The sequence below is a fragment of the Muscardinus avellanarius genome (genome assembly GCF_963383645.1).
Source record: "Muscardinus avellanarius genome assembly, chromosome: 6".
Classification (NCBI taxonomy): Eukaryota; Metazoa; Chordata; class Mammalia; order Rodentia; family Gliridae; genus Muscardinus; species Muscardinus avellanarius.
In genome coordinates, this window is record NC_137791.1 from 25926991 (window position 1) to 25954237 (window position 27247).

General features: G+C 37.5%; 1 protein-coding gene across 1 annotated transcript in view; it reads right to left on the reverse strand.

Annotated features, from left to right (window-relative positions):
• DCHS2 (dachsous cadherin-related 2) overlaps positions 1–27247 on the reverse strand; it is a gene marked incomplete at both ends in the record, with an annotated part of 268447 nt that overhangs the window by 60793 nt on the left and 180407 nt on the right. The window contains 5 exons of the mRNA XM_080697380.1: positions 9031–9888; positions 14675–14884; positions 15105–15239; positions 21056–21295; positions 26266–27109. Of these exons, the coding sequence (XP_080553506.1) occupies positions 9031–9888; positions 14675–14884; positions 15105–15239; positions 21056–21295; positions 26266–27109 (2287 nt within the window). The remainder of the gene's footprint in view (positions 1–9030; positions 9889–14674; positions 14885–15104; positions 15240–21055; positions 21296–26265; positions 27110–27247) is intronic.

The following is a 27247-nucleotide window of genomic DNA, read 5'->3' on the forward strand; positions in this document are numbered from 1 at the left end:
TCCATCTGCTGCTTACAAGAAACATACCTTACAAGTAAAGATAGGAACAAACTCAAGGTAAAGGGCTGGAGCAAGGTAATTCATGCTAATGGTACTCGAAGACAAGCAGGAGTAGCAACTATGATATCAGACAAGTTAGACTTCAAACCCAAACTTATTAGAAGAGACAAAGAAGGTCACATTTTACTGGTAAAAGGAATAGTCCAGCAAGAGGAAATAACAATAATCAACATCTGTGCCCCAAACATAGGGGCAGCTACTTTCATAAATCAAACTCTTTGTGACATGAAGTCACACATAAATCCCAACACAATAATACTGGGAGACTTCAACACACCTCTCACAATACTAGACCAATCTTCCAGACAAAGGGTCAGTAAAGATGTCTCAGAACTAAAGAACACCATTAACCAAATGGACCTGTTGGACACATATAGAATATTTCACCCAACTACAGCAGAGTTTACATTTTTCTCAGCTGCTCATGGAACCTTCTCCAAAATAGATCACATCCTGGGACACAAAATGAGCACTAGCAAATTTTAAAAATGTTACATACTTCCCTGTGTCATTTCAGACCATAATGGAATGAAACTAGAAATCAACTATAAGAAGACCCAGAGAAACAACATAAACATGTGGAGACTGAACACCACACTTCTGAATGAAGAATGGGTCATAGAAGATGTAAGAGGTGAAATCAAGAAATTTCTAGAAACAAATGAAAATAAAGAAACAACATATCAAAACCTCTGGGACACTTTGAAGGCAGTATTAAGAGGAAAATTTATAGCACTGAGTGCTCACATAAGAAAAACAGAAAATCTTCAAATAAATAGCCTTATGACACACCTCAAAGCCCTTGAAAAGCAGGAACAATTGAACCCCAAAGCCAGCAGAAGACGGGAAATTATTAAAATTAAAGCAGAAGTTAATGAAATAGAGAATAAAAAAACAATACAGAAAATCAACAAAACCAAAAGCTGGTTTCTTGAAAAAATTAACAAGATTGATAAACCACTAGCCAACCTAACTAAAAAAAAGAGAGAATCAACCCAAATTATGAAGATAAGGGATGAAAAAGGAGACATTACTACTGACAGCATAGAAATCCAGAGGATTATCAGAAACTACTTTGAAAAACTATACTCCAACAAAATGGAAAATCTGGAGGAAATTGACAACTTCCTAGATAAATACAACCTTCCTAAACTGAGTCAAGAAGATATAGAACACTTAAACCAACCAATAACAATCAAAGAGATTGAAATAGCAATAAAGAGCTTACCATCAAAGAAAAGTCCAGGACCAGATGGTTTCCCAAGTGAATTCTATAAAACCTTTATAGGAGAACTAATCCCAATACTACTCAAACTATTTCGGGAAAGAGAAAAAACCGGGACTCTCCCAAATACATTCTATGAAGCCAACATCACACTAATACCCAAACCGAATAAAGACAGTTCAAGGAAGGAAAACTACAGGCCTATATCTCTGATGAACTTGGATGCAAAACTATTAAACAAAATACTAGCAACACGCATTCAAAACCACATCAAGAAAATCATTCACCATGACCAGGTAGGGTTCATCCCAGGGATGCAAGGCTGGTTCAATATACAAAAATCAATCCATGTAATTCATTATATAAACAGAATCAAAGATAAAAACCACATGATCATCTCAATAGATGCTGAAAAAGCATTTGATAAAATTCAACATCCATTTATGATAAAAACACTGCAGAGAATTGGAATAGAAAGAACATATCTCAACATTATTAAGGCAATCTACAATAAGCCCACTGCCAACATCATATTAAATGGGGAAAAACTTCAAGAATTCCCCCTAAAAACTGGAACGAGACAAGGATGTCCACTATCACCACTTCTCTTCAATATAGTACTAGAGACTCTAGCCAGAGCAATAAGGCAAGAAAAGGAAATCAAAGGAGTACAAATAGGAAAAGAAGAACTTAAGCTTTCACTATTTGCAGATGACATGATACTATATTTAGAAAACCCAACAAACTCAACCAAAAGGCTTATAGAACTGATCAACAAATTCAGCAAGGTATCTGGATACAAAATCAATCTTAAAAAATCAGAAGCTTTCCTGTACACCAACCATAAATCCACTGAAAAAGAAATTCAGAAAACACTTCCACTCAGGATCTCCCACAAAAAAATAAAATACCTAGGAATAAACTTGACCAAGGAGGTAAAAGATCTCTACAAAGAAAATTATAAAACACTGAAAAAAGAAATCGAAGAAGATCTTAGAAGATGGAAAGACCTTCCATGTTCATGGATTGGCAGAATAAATATCATTAAAATGGCCATCCTCCCAAAAGTGATCTACAGACTTAATGCAATGCCCATTAAACTACCAAGATCATTCCTCACAGACATAGAAAAATCAGTCCTTAGATTTATCTGGAATAACAAAAAGCCCAGAATAGCCAAGGTAGTTCTCAGCAACAAAAACCACGCAGGAGGAATCACAATACCTGACTTTAAACTATACTACAAAGCCATTGTAATAAAAACAGCATGGTACTGGCAAAAGAACAGATATATAGACCAATGGAACAGAATAGAAGACCCAGAAACAAGTCCACACACTTTCAGCCAATTGATTTTTGACAAAGAGGCCAAAAACATACACTGGAAAAAAGATAGCCTCTTCAACAAATGGTGTTGGCAAAACTGGTTAACCATATGCAGAAAATTGGATGTTAATCCCACTTTTTCACCCTGTACAAAAATCAACTCACGATGGATCAAAGACTTGGAAATTAAAAAGAGACTTTGAAGCTCCTTGAAGAGGGCATAGGTCCAACACTACAACACATAGGCTCAGACAAACATTTCCTCAACAAGACCCCAAAGGCACAACAAATTAAAAGGAGAATCAATACATGGGATTGCATGAAACTGAAGAGCTTCTGTTCAGCAAAGGAAACTACTATCAAGAATCTCAATCGAGAGCCAACAGAATGGGAGAAGATTTTTGCCACCTACACCACTGATAGAGGACTAATATCTAGAATATACAGAGAACTCAAGAAACTCAACACTAAGAAAACAAAGCATCCAATAACAAAATGGGCAAATGAACTAAATAGACACTTCACAAAAGAAGAAATTCAAATGGCCAATAAATGCATGAAAAAATGCTCAACATCACTGGCAATCAGAGAGATGCAAATCAAAACTACCCTGAGATTTCACCTAACTCCAACTAGAATGGCCATCATTCAAAACACAAACAACAACGGATGCTGGCGAGGATGTGGAGAAGTGGGAACTCTAAGACATTGTTGGTGGGATTGCAAATTAGTGCAACCACTTTGGAAAACAGTATGGAGAATCCTCAGAAGAATGGGAACAAATCTACCATTTGATCCAGCAATACCACTGTTGGGTATCTACCCAAAAGAAAAGAAACCAAACTACCAAACTAATGCATGTGTATCTATGTTCATAGCTGCACAATTCACCATAGCCAAACTATGGAACCAGCCAAGATGTCCATCAACAGATGAATGGATTACAAAACTGTGGGATATGTACACAATGGAATTTTACTCAGCCATCAAAAAAAACTCAATTACATCATTTTCACGGAAATGGATGGAACTGGAGGACATTATGCTAAGTGAGATTATTCAGGCACAAAAAATAAGAAATCAGATGCTTTCCCTAATATGTGAGAGTTAGGGAGAAAAGAGGAGCAAACAAGACAGCCTAAAGGAGGATAAATGAGGGGGGAAGAGGAAAATCTCTAAAGCTCACAATATACTTAAACATATCGAAGTCAATCACTAAGCCAAGCAAGGGAGGGAGGGACGGGGAGGGATTTGGGTAGGGGTTAAATCAGCGATGAGTACATGTTTGTACACACAAGTTTTTTACCCCAATAAGTTGTATGGATATAATGCACCAATAAAAAAAATTTTTAAAAATTATGAACAAAGAATAAAGGCTAAGAACAGAGTTATGCACAATCATCAAGAAGAAACCCCACATGGCTCTCAGGACAGAAGCCTTAACTTGAGTAGTGAGGAATGTGTAAGACAAAGGAAAGCCCTCAAGGAAGGCTACAAGACCCTACCTGGCAGAGCTGTGGAGGCTCTGCGGGAAAGGACACCGCGGCTGATGTCAGTCAACACGTGAAGCACGTTCTGCCTTAATTGTTTAGGATTAGCAAGCAACTTCCTGACTACAATTTGGCTTCTTGTGCCTTTTTTTTTCATAGAAAAAGAGAACCAATCATATCTCTCTCTCTCTCTCTCTCTCTCTCTCTCTCTCTCTCTCTCTCTCTCTCTTTCTCCCTCCCTCCCTCCCTTCCTTCCTCCCTCCCTCCCTCCCTCCCTCCCTCCCTCCCTCTCTTACTGGGGATTGAATCCAAGAGCGTTCAACTTCTGATCCAGGTGTGATGGTGCATGCTTGTAATCTCAGTACTTGGGAGGCTGAGGCAAGAGGACCACAGATTTGTAAGCCAGCCTCAGCAACTTAGTGACACTCTGTTTCAATATAAAAAAATGAAATAGGGCTGGGAGTGTAGCTTGGTGGTAGAATGACCCTGGTTCAACCCCTAGCACTACACACACACACACACACACACACACACACACACACACACAATAACACCTAGCACTAGAGAATATATATACATATGTAATCAGTCTTTTTCATGTTGATTAACAAGACCCACCCTGAGAATCAGAACCACTTTTTATAATAATGAAATAATGTCTTGAGCTTCTGTGGCTGAGGTCCAGCAGTGGGATTGGGTGAACTCACTTAGGTAAAAACTGGCTTGTAAGGCGTGTACCTTCTGAGAAAACCATGACTTTTCTCCTTCTATGTCTTTCAGGGCTATCTTAGAATCATAGGTGAAGTAATACATTCCATATTGTTGTAAATGGCTACTTAGAAGATACTTATTCCAATGGATTTCCTCCCAAATATGAGACTGGTCCTAAGTACTGAATACAAATGACATAATATTTGCTTCTTTTTTCATTACCATAAAAATTTACATGTTGGAGCTTTTTCCAAATTTCCCAGTGGCATACAGATATCTAATTCCATGTGTATGAGGAAATCCATTACTTTGGAAAGTATAGTTCTTACCTGGTAAGGATATAAAATGAAGCAGATGGTAGGGATTTAAAAACTGCAAATATTTCACTGTTATGTAACAACTACTTTCCCTGGTAAGAATTTATACCCAACTAACATAATAATAAGGATTTGGGACAGAAAGAAAAGGGCAATAGAAACAAGAAAAGCCATGGCTGGTATCCTCCTATGACTTAATTTAATTGTTACAATATCCTTTTGAGGGCCCAATCATCATCTCCACTTTGTGGAAAGAGAAAGAGGCCTTGCCCATCATCAGCAGTAGAGCCAAGACACAAGCTAACTCACATAACTACAACTACATTAACTCAAGTCACGATTTCTACACTTCAACATCCGTGTGTCCAGACTTATTGAGAGTGGGAGCCAGAATTCACTGGACCCACTGCCAAAGTGCTGAAAGACAGTTTTTCCTCCAGAATATCAGTATCTTATTTATTTTATAATATCAAGTATATTTGACTAGTTAGAGTGCCCCCATGTGTCATCATGTTTTAATTTTATTTCAAGTTTTCCAAAGTGTGAGTTCTTGCTTTTAGCCAGGGTGTCAACATAATTCATATCCCCTCAGGATAATTTAGTGAAATGCATGAAGTTGTGAAAAGCCCGGCCTGAGGATAATGGTTGATGACCATCCTCACCAGGAAAGCCAAAGCATTGAAAATGCAACAGAAGAAATAGAAGCTGGCTTCTGGAAGGTTCTTTTAAGTTTCTTAATGGGTTTAAACATTGAGGATATCAAATGGTTTATCCTTAATTTAAAAAAAAACCTTAAGGACTATTACATTATCTTTATTCTAACTTGAAAATGGGGAGGAGGAGTAGCAGTTGGTGGTGTCACTTGGGCAATTTTTATTGCCACACTGCTGAAGGGCCAGCTCGCTCTGTGAACATTTCATGGCGGACTCTGTGTCTGTTGGTTCTCTATGGGAAGGCTTCAGGAGTTACAGTCCACAGTCACTTGTCTCATCACTTGGAGTCTGTGGTACAGGAGAACATCATGCAGGAAGCAGGTGGCAGAGCAAAGATGCTCACCTCATAGCTACCAGGAAGTCGAGAGAGGGTTGGGGAGAAGTGCTGGGGTCCTAAAAGCCCCTTTCAGGGCACGCCTCCAGTGAGTTAATGCCTTCCTGTAAACCCCACCTCCATAACCCTCAGCTGGTGACCAAGGCTTAACACATGAGCCTGTGGGGATACTTAAGATCCAAACTAACAAACTCTTTTTTGGGGGGACATTAAGGGCATTCTGCCTCTGAGCTACATCTCCAGCCCTATATTTTTAATTCTGAAACAGGGTCTCACTAAGTTGCGGAGGGCCTCACTAAGTAGCTGAGGCTGGCTGAGAACCCAGATCCTCCTGTCTCAGCTTCTCAAGTATTGGGATTACAGGCTTGCACCACCACACCCAATTTATAACAAACTCTTTAGAAGCTTTATTTACCAAAGGCTTGCTTTGAAAATGGAAACTATGTATTGCTTTAAAGGATTGAGTTGCTGAACCTAATGTTGTTTATAGATGAATGCAGTGTCAGTCAAAACCTGAACCTGTTGACTTTCCAAAAACAACAAAGAGATAAACAAAGAGAAATACTTTGGAGCTATTTGTTTAACTTCTTATTTGCTTAAAAGGGCACAAAAATGTTAAAAGCAGTTCAGAATGATGAGAATTTATGAGAGTACCAGCCGGGTATGGTGGTGCACGCTTGTAATCCCAGCATTCGGGAGGCTGAGACCAGAGGATTGAGGTTCACGGACAGCCTCAGCTACTTAGTGAGACCTTCCTCAACTCAGTGAAACCCTGTTTCAAAATATAGAATAAAAAAATGGGCAGGGGGTGTAGCTTGGAGGTCAAATGCCTCTGAGCTCCATCCCCAAATCTGCAAAAAAAAAAAAAGAAGAATTTATGACAGTACCAAAAATAAATCACTCAGGATGTCAAATGACACCAGTTGATAGGATATTTGAGTGACCGGCAAAAAATTTAAACTTCCAATAGGCAAATATTTTTTTATTTGAAAATTAAGATTAAAATTCTAGGTGTACTTGTGTAGAAGAAATAATCATTCTTACAGATACAAAATGCTATTAAAAACTTTTATTAATACCATTATCACACTAATCAATAGATTTTCAATCTTTTAAAACCAATGGAGTTCAGCCAGACGTGGTGGCGCATGCTTGTAATCCCCGTGCTTGGGAGGCGGAGACAGGATTGCGCAGGTTCAAAGCCAGCCTTGCTGGCTTAAGAGACCCTGTTTCCAAATTAAAAATATATATATATATATATACAAAATAGGTCTGGAAGTATAGCCTGGAGGTAGAAGGGTTTCCAGGAACCCTAGTACTACCAAAAATAAATAAATAAATAAATAATAAATAAATAATAAATAAATAAATAACTAAAACCAATGGAGTACAAAACTTAAATGTTAAAACATAGTTAAAAAGGAGTAGGGTGTGATAGTGCATATCTGTAATCCCAGTACTTGGGACACTAACACAGGAGGATCATGGGTTCAAGCACAGCCTCAGCAAGTAGTGAGACTCTTAGCACCTTAACCTTTTACAAACTAAAAATAAAATAGGACTGGGAGTGTAGTTCAGAGGTAAAATGCTCCTGAGTTTAATCCTCAGTACCACACACAAAAAAAAAAAAAAGAAAGAAAGAAAAATCTCTTTCTTGTGTCTGAGATGATCTGGCAGCCTGTGCTGAATTAATATTCCAGGCAAAGCCTTGGTCCTCTTGAAAGGTCAATCTTTATTTTATGTACATCATTAATGTTTTTCATAGGGACTGAGAAACCCTGCCAACCCTGACACAGTTCACTTGCATCTAATCAGACTCAACAGCCTCCACACTACCATTTTTTCCTCCCCCATTTCCATACTACCTGCAGTCTTTAGTCTAACTCTCAACTTGGACTTTATACCCTTCATGTGTCACTTTTAATCTTCAGAGGTAACTTGCAACTCATTGCTGCAGATGTCTTAAAATGTGTACCAAGCTGGCTATTCACAGACACCATACACTTGCACTACTTACAAAAGTACTCCAAACCTTCCTTTATTATTAAATATAGTTGATTTTAGAGTATTCAATTCTATTTAAAAGGTAGACATCAAATTTAGTAAAGTAGTTTCAAATAGGAGGGAACTAAGAACAATTCTGCTCAGAAGTCAGGAAATAACAATGTGAATAGTAGGAAGAAGGCTTCCCATTCATTTATTCAATTAGCTTTTTAAACTGAATCTTAAATAAGAGGGTCCACCTTGAGAGATAATAAGTAATTTTTTTCTCCATTGTCTTCTGCCCTAATAGTTTATCTCAGACTAGGCTACAATTAGTGATTGCTAGAGTGTGGATACCAAACGTTCTCCAAAGGGCCAATGTGTTAACAGCTTGATCCCCAGGATGGAGCTATTGAGAGGTGGCAGAATCCTTGGGGGGAAAGCCTAAGGGGCTCTTCAGGTCACGGGACCCTGTCTTCAAATGAGATGGCGGGACCATGGCCCATCTCTCACCCGGCTTCCTGACACAGGAGCTGAGTGGTTTATTTTGACACATATTCCTGCTATGAGTGTATAACAGAACAGAGGCTCAAAGCAATGGAACCACTCAGTCTTAGACTGGAACCTTCAGACTATCAGTCAAAATAAAGCTCTTTTCTTTATAGATTAAATTGCTTCAGGTATTTCACTATAGTGCTAAAAAGTTGAGTCATAACCATACTGACCATATTGATCATGTCTTTGCAACACCAAAAATTGGCTAGACTCAAAAGTTTATCATTGAATTCACACTAGCACTCTGGTGCAATCTGTATTTTTAAGCACTTTGCCAACACAGGTCAGTACACAAAACACTTGAAGGAATACTTACCTGCCTCACAATTTTCAATCACAAGTCCTTTATACAGATGTTGGCTGAAAGAAATCTTTACATCATCTTCTTCCATGTGAATGACCAAGAGACCAGCAGTTGTCCTGGCTGGGACCCCTTGGTCTGTAACTTTTAACTGCAGCCAGATAGGAAAACGTGCTGAATATGGATTTTGCTGAAGCTGAATTTCTCCTGTATATTTATCAATAGAAAACATCGGCTGAGGGTCTGCAAAACTAAAAACGACAGTCCCGTTGGGCCCTGCATCTGGGTCACTGGCTCTCAGAATAGTAATTGTCTGATTTGCAGGCAAATGAGATAAAAGAACAACATCGAAGGGGTTCTGTTCCCAAACAGGGTCATTGTCATTAACATCAGTGACAGATACTTTTATAATCACAGTGGTGTTTCTTGGACCTTGAGAGCTACAGTCTTTGGCCATTGCCTGAAATGTGTACTGAGATGTGGCTTCCCGATCGAGTGTGCGGCCAGTTCTCAGAGTGCCTGCCACGGGGTCAATGATGAAGGTGCCGGAAGATTCATCCATCAGAGAGTACTCGACTTGCCCATTCAGTCCCTCATCCTCGTCCACAGCAGACAGCACAAGAACCGAGCTTCCCACTTCTGCATCTTCTCTCACAAAGGACTGGTAATGAAGCACAGGGAAGGAAGGGCTGTGGTCATTGTCATCCAAAACTCTTATTCGTAACTCAGTCACAGAGCTCCGAGGAGGGTCCCCCAGGTCAGAGGCCGTGATGGTGAGGGTGAAATTGCCAACTCTCTCGCGGTCCAAAGCACGCGTGCTGGAGAGCTCTCCTGATGTTTCATGAAGAGCAAAGTATTCGTCGATGTTTCCATCTGTTACAGAAAATGATCAAAAAGCATTTGAATTGGAAAGGGAATATCCATTTGCTAACATTACATATATTCATTTATTCATTCAGTAGATATCTGTTTCCTGATGCATTCTTTACTTTTGTAAGTACTGGGTATAGAACAGTGAGCATGCTAAGAAATTTTTATCAAGGTGCTAATAAGACAATATGACCAAATATATGTCTTAATTGAATCAGTAACTAAAATGGTTGCCTTCACTGATTTGTAGCTGTCTGATTTTTTTTGTGTGGGTATGTAGAACTTTTTATATTCATATATTTTCCCACTTGAGAACATTAGAACATATTTTTTTAAATAAAACAATAGGAGTAGGAATAAGAAACAGGGTAAAAATATCCACTTTGCATAGCAGTAAGTAATTAACAGGTCAGTTACTGTTATTTTTTCCAATGCTACTCACTACAGAGTGTCTATCAGCTATAGCACTGCAGTGAGCTTCCTCCTCTACATTTCCAAGGTGTATGGTACACAAATCCCAATACTTCTCTTAGAATTAATACGACACTTGCAAAGGTCTTTCATAAAGACACTAGCAAGTACAATGTTTTATTATCTCTGTATTCTTGTTTTTTTGGGATTTTTTTTGTTTTGTTTTGTGGTACTAGGGGTGGAACCCAGAGGCTTTCTACTTCTGGGCTATACTCCCAGACCCATTTTATATTTTATTTGGAAACAGGGTCTCACTAAGTTGTTGAGAGAGCCTCACTAAGTAGCTGAGGCTGGCTTCGAACCTGTGCGATCCTCCTGTTTTAGCCTCCCAAGTGCAGAGATTACAAGTGTGCGCCACCACGCCCGGCTCTATCTCTGTATTCTTAAAAAATACTGTTCCTTTTACTCTTATCCACTGGTATCAAGATTGATAGAAATTAAAAATGAACACAAAGACAAAATGTTTCAGTCATCCAGGTATAGTAGTGAGAAAAATTTGATTCAGAGACTTGCTAGCCATAATCTTGAATGAGCGGCAGGATGAAAGTACCAGGGCCAATAATTAGGGGAGCCTACCAGAGTAAAAGTGCCTGAGGCATATGGGGACAGAATGAAATGGCGTTCACAGCAAACAACCAGAATAAATGAATGTTGGGGCCGAGGGAAGGGGTCATATGCTTTTATTTACAAGAAATCATTTATATATACCCAAACAATTTCTGATATTTGTGGCTATCAAAGTGATGCATTCACTCAGCAAGAAATTTAATAAGCACCCACTATGTGCAAAAGTATGTGCTTGACATTGGGAATATGAGGCGAATAAGACATGATCTCACTCCCAACAGAATACAGTATAGGTAGAAAGGTAGGTCAGTCCCAGCTACTAAGGTATGGCATGAAAAACCTTATTTACTGGGAGCTGGGAAGCACAGGGGAAGGATGCACAGCCCTGTGTTAGGAGGGCCAGAAGATGTTTATTAGAAAAAGTGACACCAAAACTCATTCCTAAGCCGGGTGTGGTGGCGCACAATTGGAATCCCAGAATTTGGGAGGCTGAGACAGGAGGATCGAGGTCTGTGGACGGCCTCAGCTACTCAGTGAGGCCCTTCACAATTCAGTGAGACGGTGTTTCAAAATTTAAGAAAATAGCTGGGTGTGGTGGCGCATGTAATTCCCGCTCTTGGGAGGCAGGGACAGGAGGATCGTGCAGGTTCGAAGCCAGCCACGCTGGCTTAAAGACCCTGTTTCCAAATACAAATATTAAAAAAAATAGGTCTGGGAGTGTAGCCCGGAGGTAGAAGGGCTTCCAGGAACCCCAGTACCACCAAAAAAAAAAAAAAAAAAAAAAAAAAAATTTTAAAAATAGGGCTGGAGGGTGTAGAATGTCCCTGGGTTCCATCTCTAGTACCACAAAACAAACAAACAAACAAACAAACCAACACCCTCACTCCTAGTTGTCCCACCATGTGAGAGACCCTGGCTTCAATCGCCAGTACTGTGAAACAAAAGTCCCTAATGAGGAAGAAGTGAAATAAGAAGTTTTGGAGAGTGTTCCATGCAGAACAAAAAGCCTGTATGTAGTCCCAGGAATAGGAGAATTTAAGAGGTTGCAAATGTTTTAAAGTGGCTAGAAACAGGGTGCCCTGTGTATTTGCACAGTGAGGCTAGGGAAAGGGTTGGCACAGGTGAATTTGGGTGGTAGGTAGGTGTCAAGTGAGGAAGGGCCTGATGACCTGTTGAAGATATACACTTTATCTCAAATTCTATGTTGGAGAAAATCTACTGCTGAAGATCTACACTTGACCTCAGAATCTATGGGGAAAGTGTCATGAATCAAATTTCTGTTTTAGGAGAAAGACTGAGGCGGGAAATTCAAAGTGATTAGAAAATGAGGATGTTAGGATAATATAATAGTAATCTACCCCGGAGCAAGAAACAGATTTTGAAATAATAGGGGCAAAGAGAAAATGGACACATTCCAAAGATATTCATAATAACAAAAAAGGAAGAATGGTAGAAGGATTGACGATTTGCCTAAGGGAAATGCTATAGTTTGAATCTGAAATGTTAAAAGGCTTGGTCTCAAGGGTGGTGCTCAAGGGAGGAACCTTTAAGAGGAGTCTGGTGAAAGGAAGGTAGGTCACTGGGGACATGCTCTTGAAAGGAATTGTAGGACACTTTCCCTTCCTCTTCCTCTCTTTAGTTCCTCAGCTTGTGATTTTTTCTTCCACACACTCTCACCATGATGTGCTAAAGGCCTAAAACAAGAGGAATCACAAACTGGAACCTCCAAAACTGTGCACCAAAATAAACCTTTTATCTTTATAAGTTAATTATTTCGAGTATTTTCATTATAGTGAGAGAAAGCTGACCAATACGGTATATAAATGAGGTTTAGATCAGTCATTCTTAAAATGAAGTCCAAGTACTTCTGGAGTTACCTGAAGCCTTCCAGGTAGTACCTTAGAAACAGGTAGCTTTAAGGTATTTTCCAGAAGTTCACTTTATATATACTCATTGCTAAAACTGTTTTGCCTGAGGACTCACCTAGGGTCATAGAGTTTAACTTTTTCACAATCACCTTGTCACAAATTTAAAAAATAAAATAGAATAAATTTGACAACTCAAATAAATGGTTGCCAAAGAAAGGAGTAATTCCCAACATTGGTGTTCAATGTTGAAACAATGACTGAATTTATCACCTAAGTGAAAACATACTTTCATGGCCAAAAAGGATCTCTGCTATCAATTAAATTGTAAGAGGACCTATATAAACTTCTAAGTAGTAGATATGCTTAAAAAGACTACTAATTGATTATTCTGGCATGTAACTCAGAAGGAATTAAAAAACTAACTTCACTTCTATCAAACAACAATCTTCCTATTTTAAAAATTCTGTGCAAAGTGCTGGGGGTGAGTGCAGGGGTAGAGCACACACTTAGCATGAGCAAGGTCCTAGGTTTAATCCTCAACTCTCCTCCCCCTCAGAAAAGAGGAATAAGAAACATGCCAGGGACTCTGAATGCTTATATTTATAACAAAAAAGAGCAGAAACAACGTTGGTGCTATAGCTTGTCTTACTCTGGGGCACAGAAGTGCACACCCATAGTCCCAGCTACTTTGGATGCTGAGACAGGACAATCACTTGAACTTGGGAGTTAGACGCCAGCAAGGGCAGCATAGAGTGACCATATCTCAAAAAAGTATTATGATTTGGATTTGAAAAATCCCCCCAAAGCCAGTGTACTTAAAATCTTGGTCCCAAGTGCATAATGGCCAGATGTGGGGCTTTTCTAGGAAAGGGCTGGATCATCACGGCTCCAGCTTCATCAGTGGATTAATCCATTTGGTGGGTTAATAATTTGGATGGATTATTGGGAGGTGGGACCTAATTGGAGGAAGTAGGTCACAGGGAGTGTGCCCTGGAAAGGTTTATCGTGTCCTTTGTCCCTTTCTCTCACTGTCTCTTTGCTCCCTGCACCAGGAGCTAAACAGCTTTCTCAGGCTCTTCCTTCCTCCATTGGTTCAGCCTTGCCTGCAGCCCAGAGCAATGCACCCTCTGAAACCATGAGCCAAAATACATATTTACTGCTCTAAGTTGTTTTTCTCAGATATCTGTCACATTAACAGAAAGCTGACTAATACAAAGAGAAATATACATCCCCAGATTCATGAACTGAAATAAAAAGAACCTGTCAATCTCATTAAAAAATGTTTTTCCAATGCAATTTCTCTCTTCATCTTTAATAAGTACCAGTTAAAATTTGGAATATATACTTGATATTTTAATCTTACAATAATTACTACAATGACTTGATCCAAATTAACTTGAAATTTAGGCTATAAAGCCTAAACTTATAGGGAAAAATTAAAATCCTAAATTTCAATATATACAAATATTTTAATTGTAGAAAAATGTAATAAAATTGCCCATCCTTTGAGCATAAAAATTGGTAATATTGCTATAAAATCCTGCAAAGATGTAGGAAAAATGTTAAATCATTGAGTAAAAAACAAAATAAGTGATCATATGAAAGAAACAGGAAAAAAGCTGCCTGTTCTATCCATATATCTACAAGTGTTAGAGCAGAAGCAAATCTATAGTCTTCAGGGGCATATTTTAAAATAATTTGGAGGGCAGTGGTTCAGAATGGCCATTGAAAGAGGTAGAAAATAAGCCCATGGTGCCACCAGTTCTTACTGCGTGAGTATTTTATAGGAAAACGTGACAGATTCTAAATAACAAAGAATCACTATGTAGTACACATCAACTCAAGTCAGCCTCATGGAGGAAATTTTAATTAAACATACATACCAATTATGTAATATTTGATAGCTCCATTGCAGCCAGCATCCGTATCAGAAGCCCAAACAGTATAGAAGACCTCTGGTTCTTGGTTTTCCAGAACCTCAATGTCATGAGTGGGGACAATAAATTCTGGTGCATGATCGTTTTCATCTTCAACGGTGCAGAGAACTGTTGCGGTGCTTGACAATAAAGGGATACCACCATCTCGCACAAGTACTGACATGGAAAACAAAGACAGCAAGGACGGTTGGCCATTAACTCATATCTAACCAGCATCCTTCTAATTAGACAGCACCAGAGTGATTCAATTGGGCAGGACTAGGTCAATTAACATTTTATTTAAAGACACTCAACTGAAATGTAAAATCTTGGCATTGACTTTTGGGTGATTTTGGGTTTATCTGTTTTTCTTTACAGAGTACACAGTATCTCTTACCTCGAAGGGTGAAGGATTGCTGAACTTCTCTGTCCAGTGTGGTGGTGGTCACTACCTCTCCAGTGTCAGGATTGATTTTGAAAAACCCCAAAGACGCCCCTGGCATGATTTCAAACTGAAGTTTGGAATTGGTTCCTTAAGGAAAATACAAAGAAAAACTTAGCAATCATCCCTTTGGAATCCAGCTGACCATATTCCTACTCGTTTCCCTTTGAACACATTAGGCCACAGATGAGAAAGGCGAGATTCTTAAACAGCCTTCAAATTAAGGTGGAAGAAAAACCCTTTGGCTCTTCTTGCGAAATAAAAGCCTCAAGAGCTGAAATGCTTGATTTTCAAAAGTCTTATGAGACTTCCCCGCAGTGAATGCTTGGGATTTTTTCCCTCCCATAAAATTTTTCTTATAAGTGTGCAACTCTACAACATATTCCTAATTACTCCTTCTAACACCCTTGATTGTGATTTAATGACATAATTGTAAGCTTGTGGGGCAGATGACAATTTCTGAAGGTCGAGCCTCCATTTAAAAGCCTGTGCTCAGTTGCAGGACTCTGTTTATTTTCAACCTCAGGAGGCAAGCCCACAGAATTGCTTATATGTTTATTTTTTGTTCTGTGTTTCACTTAGTAGTCAGTCCCCTATCTGGAGTGAGAAACGTGATACCTTATCATTATGCATTTTGAAAATAATTCTTCCCATATTTTAGTGGTTTCAACTAGTGACTTGTTCCTTTCTCCTCACACCCTTGTAATCTTCCAGAACAAACTGGCATCACTCAACTTGAGAACCATAAAGATAAAAATGAAATAGAGAAGATTTTGTCTAACTACATCACCTTTGCTAAGCAAATTGGAAATCTGGGTCTGTAGATGTTCAGTGATATCCTTGCAATACGTGCCTCGTGATTGTGTGTGTGTGTGTGTGTGTGTGTGTGTGTGTGTGTGTGTGTGTTGTGTACATACATCCTTATATCTCATCTCATCTTAGACTTCAACAGCTGTGGTCTCTGCCTGCTTCATTACATCTTTTAAGGATACCCTTCTTGATGTTTTTTTTTTCTTATCCAATTCAGTCCCACAAGCTGTTCTTTTAGCAACCTTGATGATGTCCTTAGGGCCTGTGGCTTTTTGCCAGCAAAGCCTCAGCCCAGGATCATGCCAATCATCTCTCTGTTCACTTTAATCATACAACCGATGGCATGATGGATAAAATGGCAAAAGAGAATAGTTAGAGGCCACTGAAAAGTCATTGTCATCTCCCAATTTTTCCTTGGTCACTCCTTGCCCATTCAACTTTCCAACTCCACTACCACCTAGGACTTACTTTCGCAATTACTTCCTTTGAATTTCTCAGGAAGAAAGAAAGCCTTGGGAAAGGATTACCTCAACATTTGAGAACATCATGATAACTGGATCTAAAGAGCAGAAATTAGCAAGTAACTTAGATGTCCCAATTAGATCTATGTGTTAGACCAGGGATTGACAAACTAGAGCCTCCAGTGTACATTTGCCCATCCTTGTCCGTGTAGTTTTGTTCAAAAACAGCCACACTCATTTCTTTATATGTTACCACTGGCTGCTGTATTACCACAATGTCAGACTTGAGCAACAGGAACTATACAATCTCCAAAGCCTAAAATATTTACTGTCTGGCCCTTTATAGGAAAAAAAATGTGCAAGACGCTATGAAGAGTGGGAGAGTGACAAGGGTTGAAATAGAGAGAAAATCAAAGCCACTTCCTACAGTGCCTGGTTGTTGAGCTAAAAGAGATAAAACTTCATCCCCCTTTCCAAACTATGGGAAACGCATGAAGAATTCTAGCAAGAATGAAGACCTTTCTTCAGGTAATAAATCAGCGGCACAAAGTCCACACCCTCAGACATTTCTTAAGCAGAAAGGGATCATGCCTGGTTGATTTTTGAAGAAATAAGTGAATGATCTCCAAAGAGTGAAGGTAGCCTGAGGCAGCCCAAGTCTCACATGCTCCAGCACCTCAGGCTACAGATCCAAAAATACTTATTGAATTCCTATGCCACACCGCAAAGCGCCCTAAGGACCAGGGATAAAATATCCTAAATCTACTAGAACTTCATATCCTAGAGGGAAGGCAGACAAGTAATTATAATATGGTGAATTAAAGGCAATAAGCATAGCTATCTAAGTTTTAACAGTGATTGAGTGAATGAGGTCATGATTGGTCATTATTCTTTTTCACCTGTTTAGCTATTGACCTTTCTGTAAATGCATTTATAATGGGACCCTATATAGAGAAAATCTACATAGAGAGAGCCAATCAGATATCTACGAAAGGCAAACAGAATAGCAGTAAGAAATTAGCAGAGGTACTACAGTCCAAGTAGGGGTGGCTTCGATGAGGATGAAACTGTGACCTCCTCTAGCAATATTCTATGACCCTAAGTTGGGGAATTTTGTCTCTAGAATACTCAGTGGTCCAGCCCACTTCTAAATTCCTCTGTTAAGAACTGGGTAAAATCAGAGTTGCTAGAATTAGGGTACCACATTGATTTGGCATGAATCCTACCCATCTCCTTCATATCTCTGGATTAGGTTGAAGCTAAAATTGCAAGCAAGTGGTATTGTTAAAGGAACTGGAGAGAAAGTGAACAGTGGTGGGACATTTGGCCTCACAGATGACACAAGAACTATCACTCCATAACGAAACTTACTTTAAAAAATCCTAAACAGTCAACTAGTGCATCTACTAGAGTAAGAAATTATTTTTACAAAATAAGATATCTTAACATCCTTACCCTCTGATATATACACAAATAAGCCTCCTTCTAAAGGTTTTATACAATGATACCTTATAATTTCCTATGCGGATAAAGGTATCAGCTTAGAAATTCCCAAGGCTAAGGCTAAGGCAAGGTATTCCTGTTAAGTTTCTTCTATTAGTTCTAGGACATGTATTTTTTACAGTTCGCATTCTGGAATTAGATACATCTTCTGATTAGTGTTGTCTCAGAGGCAGTGAAATGCTATGCTCCTCCCCAGCGTTAAGTAGAAGTTTCAAAGGGGCAGTGGTACCTCCAATGCCCCGTGAGACTTTCTAGGGAGCCAGATGTGGAGTTTATTGAAACCAACCCCAAGGAGAGAATATGTTTTATGAAATAAAGACTAACTTCTTATTAACTAATACTATGTTTCTGTATGGTATATACTGTTCAATTACTTTGAATTCACCACTTGAGTAAATGTATCAACCAATGTGAGCCATCTTTTCGGTGGGTACCCCTCCTCCAGGGAGCTGGGAAGGGACACCACAGGGTTAGGTCTTTGCTTACTCACAATGGAGCTCTTGTTGGAGGCACAAAATGCTGCCGCAATTTTAGTAACTTAGTTAAAAATCTGGTAGTTGTTTTTTTCCTTTTCATACAAGAAGAAATTAGTATGAGTCAGCCATCATAAACATTCGGTGCTCAAATCCCCATGGATTTTTAATGCCAAACAACACTATATGCTTACATTAAAAAAAAAACGGCATGTAGAATGCTAGAAAACATATGTTGAGCTCTTTGGTATTAAGTAACACTATAGTATTTTTTAAATGCATACTATAAAATAAACCATTCATAAATTCCAATGCAATGCCAGTTATGTTAAAATCTTGACTACGTCATTTAATTCTTATGCATAAGCCTATTTCATTGTTTTAACCCAGTAAGCAAAGAAAAAAATGGATTGAGAGAAAATATATTCAAAAGCATATGCATACACACCACTATTTACATGTATTTACATAGCCACCTGCTTAACAGATCTTCCCTCTTTAGAAACACTGAGATTTCCAGCAAATCAGTAGTTTCAAAACATATGTTTATGTGACTTATGAAGATGTTAATACGTATTTCACATATATATATATATATATATATATATATATTAGTGTGTGACAAAAATAATGATTTTGACAGCTCAGTTTGTAGTTAGCAACCATAATCCTCTAGAATTATAGTTCTATATTATGTGATATATAAGCTCTAGTTTTCAATTCAATTATAATGAACAGGTTGCAAATTATTCATTCTAAAATAAAATAGCATTGCATTAGGCAACTCAACAGTAAAAAGCAGGAGCATGTATTAGTGGTAATCATGTTTAGTTAGTATATGCAAGAATTTTAGAGAATCCTTTTCTCCCTCTTAAAACATTAAAGGAAAAGAAACTCTTAATAAAGTTCATTGCAAAAAATAAAATCTGTAAAATAAGGGCTAACATGAAAGGAAGTACTTTACACAATTGCCAAATCACACAGACTCATCGGTAGATTCAGTATTTGTCAGTACACTTTGGGAAATGGTTTCCGTGTTACTCAGAACCCTGCATCATTCTTTTTATAACAGAGAACACTCTAAGAGAACTTTATAACAACAAAATTATTGTGGAACACAAAGCCTATGTATATTCTTCATGGTGTCTAACACCCTGAAAATGAATGTTGCTGGAAATGTGCTAAATGAATTCTTTCAGCACAGATTGGAACAAACTACTAGAAGCAAGCTCCAGTCTGAGCGTACAAAGGAAAACTCCTTGATTACACTGCCCCACTCTGGTCAAAAGAGGAAATTAGGTTAGCCCTTGAAAATGTGTTGTCCAACAAATCCATGTAAAATTCATTTCACTAGAAGATGATCTCCAACAGGCAAAGCAGCCAAAGCGTATATAATGTTGCTTAAAAATTTAAGAACATATTTTACTCTGTTGATTTAACAATTTAGGGAGGGTAATGCTATTGCTAATGTCATTATTTCCATAAAACATCTATTTACAATTTTTTGCGAGAATAGAACAAAATATTGTACTGATATGTATGCATCTTGCTACAAACAAGTATAAATTTAGAAGACTGGCTCATTAAAGTATTCATGTCAAGCCATGTGTGATGGCTTACACTTGCAATTCCAGTAACTTAGGAAGCTGAGTCAGAAGGATCACAGGTTAAAGGACATCCTTTAAGATCCTAGTAAGATTCTTACCAACCTTTGAGATCCTGTTTCAAAATAAAACTAAATTAGGGCTAGGGGTGTAGCTCAGAGGTAGAATGTCCCTGAGTTCAATTCCCAGTAACACACACACACACACACACACACACACACACACACACACACACACACAATTCATATTAATTCAGATGGAAAAATTCAGAATATGCTGTTAATAGGAAGTTCTGTACTATAATTTTATCATTATTTATAAACATAAAAAACAAATACATTGAGTTTATCAAAGCTTAAATGTCAAAACAGCCATGGTAATATTCAAAAGCAAGTCCAAGAAATTGATAAATTCCTAGCCATGATAACTGTTCACTCAAAGTCATTTGTCTATTCTAAGTAGTTGATATTAATAATAGTAACAGTAATGTATGTTAACATTGATTGGACACTTATTGTGCCAGACACTGGTGGTCTAAGCTCTTTACATGTATTAACTCTTTCATACTCATAAATAACTATAAATTAGGCACTATTATTATCCCATTTTATAGATAAGCAGAACAATGAGGATTAGTAATGTGTTCATTGCTATACAGCATAAGTAATGCTAATTCTAGGATTCAAACCCAGGAAGTTTCATGCCAATACCATAGCTATTCTACTATGCTGTATATGAAGGAAATAAAGGGCAATTTTTTATTTTTTAACTTCTAAGTTAATTAGGTTAATTGGTTTATTTTTTAACTCTTGAGGTATTTAGGTTAATTAAGTTATTATATATTCCATATATAATAAAGACAGTAAAAGCTGGTGGAATAAAAAGTACACATTATGTTTACATGTGCATGTGTTTTATGCACATTTAAATTAAAGAAGTACTAGAAGCAACTGCTCATTTTCTTTGAGCCACATCTATTCTAAATTTTGTAAATGATAAATTTTGAGTACTTTTTAAAAAAGCATCAGGAACCTAGTTTTCATATTTTTAATTACCTGAATCTCTGTCCATGGCTTCAAGCCTAGTGACAAATGCCCCTGGACTTTGGTTTTCTTTGACTGAGGCTTCATACAGGTGCTGCTTAAATACCGGTGCTTCATCGTTTACATCAAGCACAGTAATCGTCAAAGTCTGGGATGAAGACAGGGCTGGTATGCCATCATCCAGGGCCAGGAGAGTGAGAATGTGCTGAGGTTTAACTTCATAATCCAAAGGACAGGTTGTTGTTAGTAGACCTGTTTTGAAAGAGAAGAAAAGCAACATATTATGAATAGTCTTTAGGTTAGTTATGTTTATTCTACTTATGTCTAACTTACTTAACTTGATAAAAATTCAGTTTTTATTGTTAAAGAATGAATTATATTAAACCAACTTAAAATTTATATGCAACATGTAATGCAGAATAAAACATAATAATTTTAGTCAGTCAGTTTAAATTATAAGGATGGATAATGATTCAAAAATAATCTCTCCTATACCATTGTCTACTAAAAGGACTACATTGAAAATATTTATCTACCCAACATTTCCCTAATTTAAAAAGATGTTTATCATTCTAATAATACATTTTTTCATGTCACATGACATTGCATGTTTAAAAGTGGGTGAGTTATACAACTCTATGACTACATTATATGAGACATTTGATATTTGTTAAAGAGTTATGGTCCCTTTATACTCACTCTCAGTTAACTGTTTTTTTGCTCTATTAACAATAAAGAGCAAAGATGTTATAATTCAGGCAATAAACTTCATGAATAAAACATGTCTCTATCACACTGCCATTGAAGCGCATAACCCACATAAGTAAAGTGTTACACAGATAGCCACCACATGATTCCAACTGGCACACTTTTCTTTTAGAATTGCTGATTGCTTCTCTCATCCTCCAATAACTTTTACTCAAATAATTGAAGAGCTTTATTGCATGAAATATCATAAAATAATTTTTAATACTTTTATATCACTTTATACCTCACAGTCACTAGCCATAGAAAAAGTTCACTATGTCTTCTTTATTAGAAACATGAACCTTCTGAGAGAAAAGAAATCCCATATCCTGTGGACGCATGTAGAAATCATCATTTTATGTCTTTCAAAAATATCTCAACTGAAACAGACATTGCAAATGCTTATTGTTCCTATATTACTAGACACCATTCTACTTTTATTCATCCTTTTAACAATCTGATACAGACCTTCCTTAGCTATCTTGGAAAACATTTTAAGTATCATTCAAAGAGGTCCTTGGAGATCTCCAGCTCTAACAGAAATCAGCAGCATGGGTCTGGACTATCTCTCTGTCAGTTGGGCATGTAAGTGGTGTCCATGCATGCCTCAGAATGGAACCATATGTACAGGATTTAATAAATATTTTGATGAAATTTTCCAACAGGATAGGGCCAGACTATACTCATGACTTCCAAATCCTGCACGTTCAGTTCCATTCCAAATAATGCTCTTATTAACAGTTGGACCAAATGGGATACATCTTAGGATTTTTTTCCCAAGGCTTATGTAGGAATTACTTTTTAGAGAATAAGACAATAGTCCATCAATTTTTCAATACTCTCTAAAAATCAAATAGAAGAAAGTTGATATCCAAATTTAGACTTACACTTTGTACGGATACTCTATCATCAAGTTGCTTAACAAATCATGGTGGATGTTACCAGGCAGCGTGGTGAGAGCAGGACAAGTGGAGTGATGTGAGTGACATTTCTGCAAAGTATTCAACAGTGATCTCTTCCCCAAAACAGAAATCAATTACCACTGACTCCGAAAGCAAGGGATTTAATGTCCAAATGAATTAAACCACTAAACCACATACAGCATTTCTAATTATTTACAAATATTTGTTTGCATAATTAAAAGATGAGATTCTATGTCAAAGTTTTTAAATAACCATGTGAATTTGACATGTTCCTAACTGGATTTATTTTTGGTCCATCATCTGATGTGAGGGCCCATAATGGAGGAAAGAAGTGTTTTGTATGTGTGTGTGTGGTACTGGGGATTGAACCCAGGGGCACTCTACCTCCAAGGTAAACCCCAGCCCTATTTCTCTTTTTTATTTTTATTTTTTGAAATAGGGGCTTGATAAGTTGCTCAAGACTAGCCTTAAGCCTGCTATCCTCCAGGCTCAGTCTCCCAAATACTGGGATTATAAGCATGTGCCCGGTTGTAAACATGTACACTATTGACTATTCAGTCTGTAGAATGTGAGCAGCTACAAAGCATAATTAAATATTAACAAACAGGCCAATTAAAGTTGGCTTTCAAAATACAATCTTTGTGAGCCAGGCATGGTGGCGCATGCTTGTAATCCCCGTGCTTGGGAGGCTGAGACAGGAGGATCACACGGGTTCGAAGCCAGCCTCAGCTACTTAGTGAGGCTTTCAGCAACTTAGTGAGACCCTGTTTCCAAATAAAATATAAAAAAGGTCTGGGAGTATAGCTTGGAGGTAGAAAGCTTCTGGGTTCCACCCCCAGTACCACCAAGCAGTCAAGCAGTATAACAAGGAAATTTTTTCAAGCATATATACTTAGAGAACTATCATTTTAAGACAGGAAAATTAAAAGGATAAATATAAGCAGGTAGTAAGAGGTTTTCATTGAAAGTAACAGAAAAAAAATAAAAGACATCTAAATCAGAAAGGAAAAAGTAAATTTTTCTAATTACAGATGACATGACCTTTTTTTGTGTGTGTGGTACTAGGGATGGAACCCAGGGACATCCTACCTCCAGGCAACACTCCCAGCCCTATTCTTTATTTATCATTTTGAAACAGGGTCTCACTAAATAGCTGAGGCTGTCCTCAAACTGCGATCTTCCTGTCTCAGCCTCCCAAATGCTAGGATTATAAGTATGTGCCACCATGCCTGGCTGACTACATGACCTTTTAAATAAAAAAATCCAAATGATTTCACCCCCAAAACCTTGTTAGTACAAATAAATCTAGTAAATTTACAGAATATAAAAACAACATACAAAAAAATCAGTTGCATTTCCATACAGTAACAAAGATTTACCTAAAAGTTTTAGGAAAACAACCTCATTTACAATATCACCAAGAGGAATAAAATACTTAGAAAAATTTACTAAGTGGGTGAGCAACATGTATATAAAAATTACAAAACATTTTGAAAGGAATTAAAGAAGACACAACTAAATAGAAAAACATCCCATGTTCATGGATTTGAAAACTTAATACTGTTAAAATGTTCAAATTATACAGAGTGATCTACAGATTGTGTAATCTTTACCAAAATTCCAATGACATTTTTTGCAGAAACAGAAAAAAAATCCTAGAATTTGTGAAATCTCAAAGAGCCCCAAATAACAAAAGGATCTTTAAAAAGAAGAACATAGATGAAGACAGTCATACTTCCTGACTTTAAACATTTTGCAAAACTACAGTAATCAAAACCGAATGGTATGGACTTAAAGACATTCAGATAGACCAATGGGACAGAGCAGAGACCTCAGAAATAAACCCACACATATGTGATCCAGTGATCTTGTACAAAAGTACCAGAGATACACATAGGGAAAGGATAGCCTTTCCAAAAAATACTTCAGAAATCTTGGATATCTACATGTAAAAGAATACAGCTGGAACCTTATCTTACCAGGGATTAAAAGCAAATCAAAATGGATTAAGGACTTAAACACAGGACCTGAGACTTTAAAACACCTAGGAGAAAATACAGGGGAAAAGCTTCATAACATTGATCTTGGCAACTTCATAAATATGACAAGAAAAACAGGGACTACAAAACACACAAACAAAAAACAAATGCCGCTTCAACTAATATGCTTCTGCATAGAAAAGAAAAATGCAACCTATGGAATGGGAGAAATATTTGGAAATCATATATCTGATGAGGGGTTAATAGCCAGAATATATAAAGAACACTGAAAACTAAGTAAGAAATCATATCCAAGCTGGGCATGGTGGCGCAAGCTTTTAATCCCAGTAATTGGGAGGCTGAGACAGGAGGATCCCAGGCTCGCAGCTTGCCTTCGATACTTAGTGAGGCCCTAGGCAACACAGTGAAACCCTGTTTCAAAAAAAAATAAAAATAAAAAAGAATAGAGCTGGGGGTGTAGCTCCGAGGTAGAATGCCCCTGCACTCAGTCCCCAGTACTGCAAAAAAAAAAAAAAAAAATATATATATATATATTTATTTACTTATTTAAATTATATATATATATATTAACCAAATAAACTGATTTACATGGATATAGAACTTGAGTAGATCTTCAAAGAAGGCATAGAAATGCCGAAAAGTATATAAAAATTCTCAGTGCCATTAATCATCAGGGAAATGCAAATAAAAACTATAATTAAATATTACCTTGTAATTGTCAGGATAGCTATTATTAAAAAAAAGACAAGAAGAGCTGGCAAGGATATGGACAAATCAGAATTCATGCAGCAATGCACATTGCTGGTGGTAATGCAAAATGTTTTAACTAGAAAAAGAGATACCTAGTACTAGGACAAGCTTTAACTAGTAAAGAGAGTCCTTAAAAAATCAAAATTGGAAATAAAACTATCATATGATTCAGAAACTCTTCTACTTCTGGGTATTTACCCAAAAGAAATGATCTCCAAAAGACAGTAGCATATCTGCGTTCTTTGTGGCATCGTTCACCACAGCCAAGATATAAAGACAACGCAAATGTCCATTCCACAGATAAGTGGATAAAATACTATACATATACATATACATATATATATATGATATATATGTATACTATATATATATATATATATAGAATACTGCTCAGACTTCATAAATATGACAAGAAAAACAGGGACTACAAAAAAACACACAAACAAAAAAAGAAATTCTGCAACATGTGACACTATGGATAAATTTTGAGGACATGATGCTAAGTAAAATAAGCCAGTCGAATACTAGAAATACTTCAGGACTCCACTTATATGTGGTATTTAAAATAGTCAAAGCCATAGAATCAAGAGTGATATGAAAGTTTTCAGGGATGGGATGGAGGGGAACTTGGAGAGAAACAAGATGAGTAAGCTCTAGAAGTACTTACAAAATTGCACTCACAGCCAAGAATAATGCATTCCACAAATAAACCTTTGTTAAGAGGCTGGGTTTCATGTTAAGTTTTTTACCACAGTGAGATAAAATCATTTTATAAAGAGAAGTGACACACAGGACACTATACCTGATGACTCATCTAGCACAAAGGCCATGTTTTCATTTCCTGAGTGGATGCTGTATGTTACTTTTCCATTCCTTCCTTCATCTGGGTCCTGAGCACTTACATGGTGCACCACGGAGCCCACAGCGGCGTCCTCTTTGACGAAGGTGATGGGGGAAGATGTGAAAGTGGGGCTGTGGTCATTTATGTCCAGAATCACTACTTCTGCTATCAGCGATCTCAATCGCCGGTCTGTCACATTTGCCGCCTGATCAGAGGCGGTTACTGTCAGGATAACATTTGGCACGCTCTCTCTGTCCAGCAGGGATGCAGTGACTAAAGTGCCAGATGAAGGATGGATAAGAAATTGATTCATTCCAGGGCAGTGGGGTTCAATGAAGTACTGCATCCTGCTGTTCAAAAAACTGCCATCGCCGTCTTTGGCATTGAAGATGTGCACCAGCGTCCCTACGGGAACATTCTCCTCTATGCTTATCACAATGAACTCATCCTGGAAAGATGGAGAATGGTCATTCTGATCTTCCACATCAATACTAAGAAAGACTGTGCTATTCAGGGGAGGATTTTTGCTGAGGTCTTTAGCGATCACTCTGAAAAGATAATGAGATGTCATTTCATAATCAAGTTCCTTAGAAAGGAACAAGTCCCCTGTTGAGCTGTCGATTTCAAAGTGGTCATCCTTGTCATCTGCAACAATACTAAAGTCTAACTTTCCATTATGATGTTGCTGAAGGTGATCGGGTGACTTTATCAAGCTCATGATTTTTGTAGGCTTCAGGTTTTCGGGTATAACTATATGCCTGATATTCTGAGAAATGATAACTCTTCCTTTGTATAGTGGTATCACCTGAAATAATAAAAAGGAACTGTTAATTTGTAGTAATTTTTAAGTAATGGACTAAATGCTGATAGTTAATATTAAATACCAATACATACCATGATATTTTGGAAGGTAATTCCTATTTTTATGATAAACATGGTAATT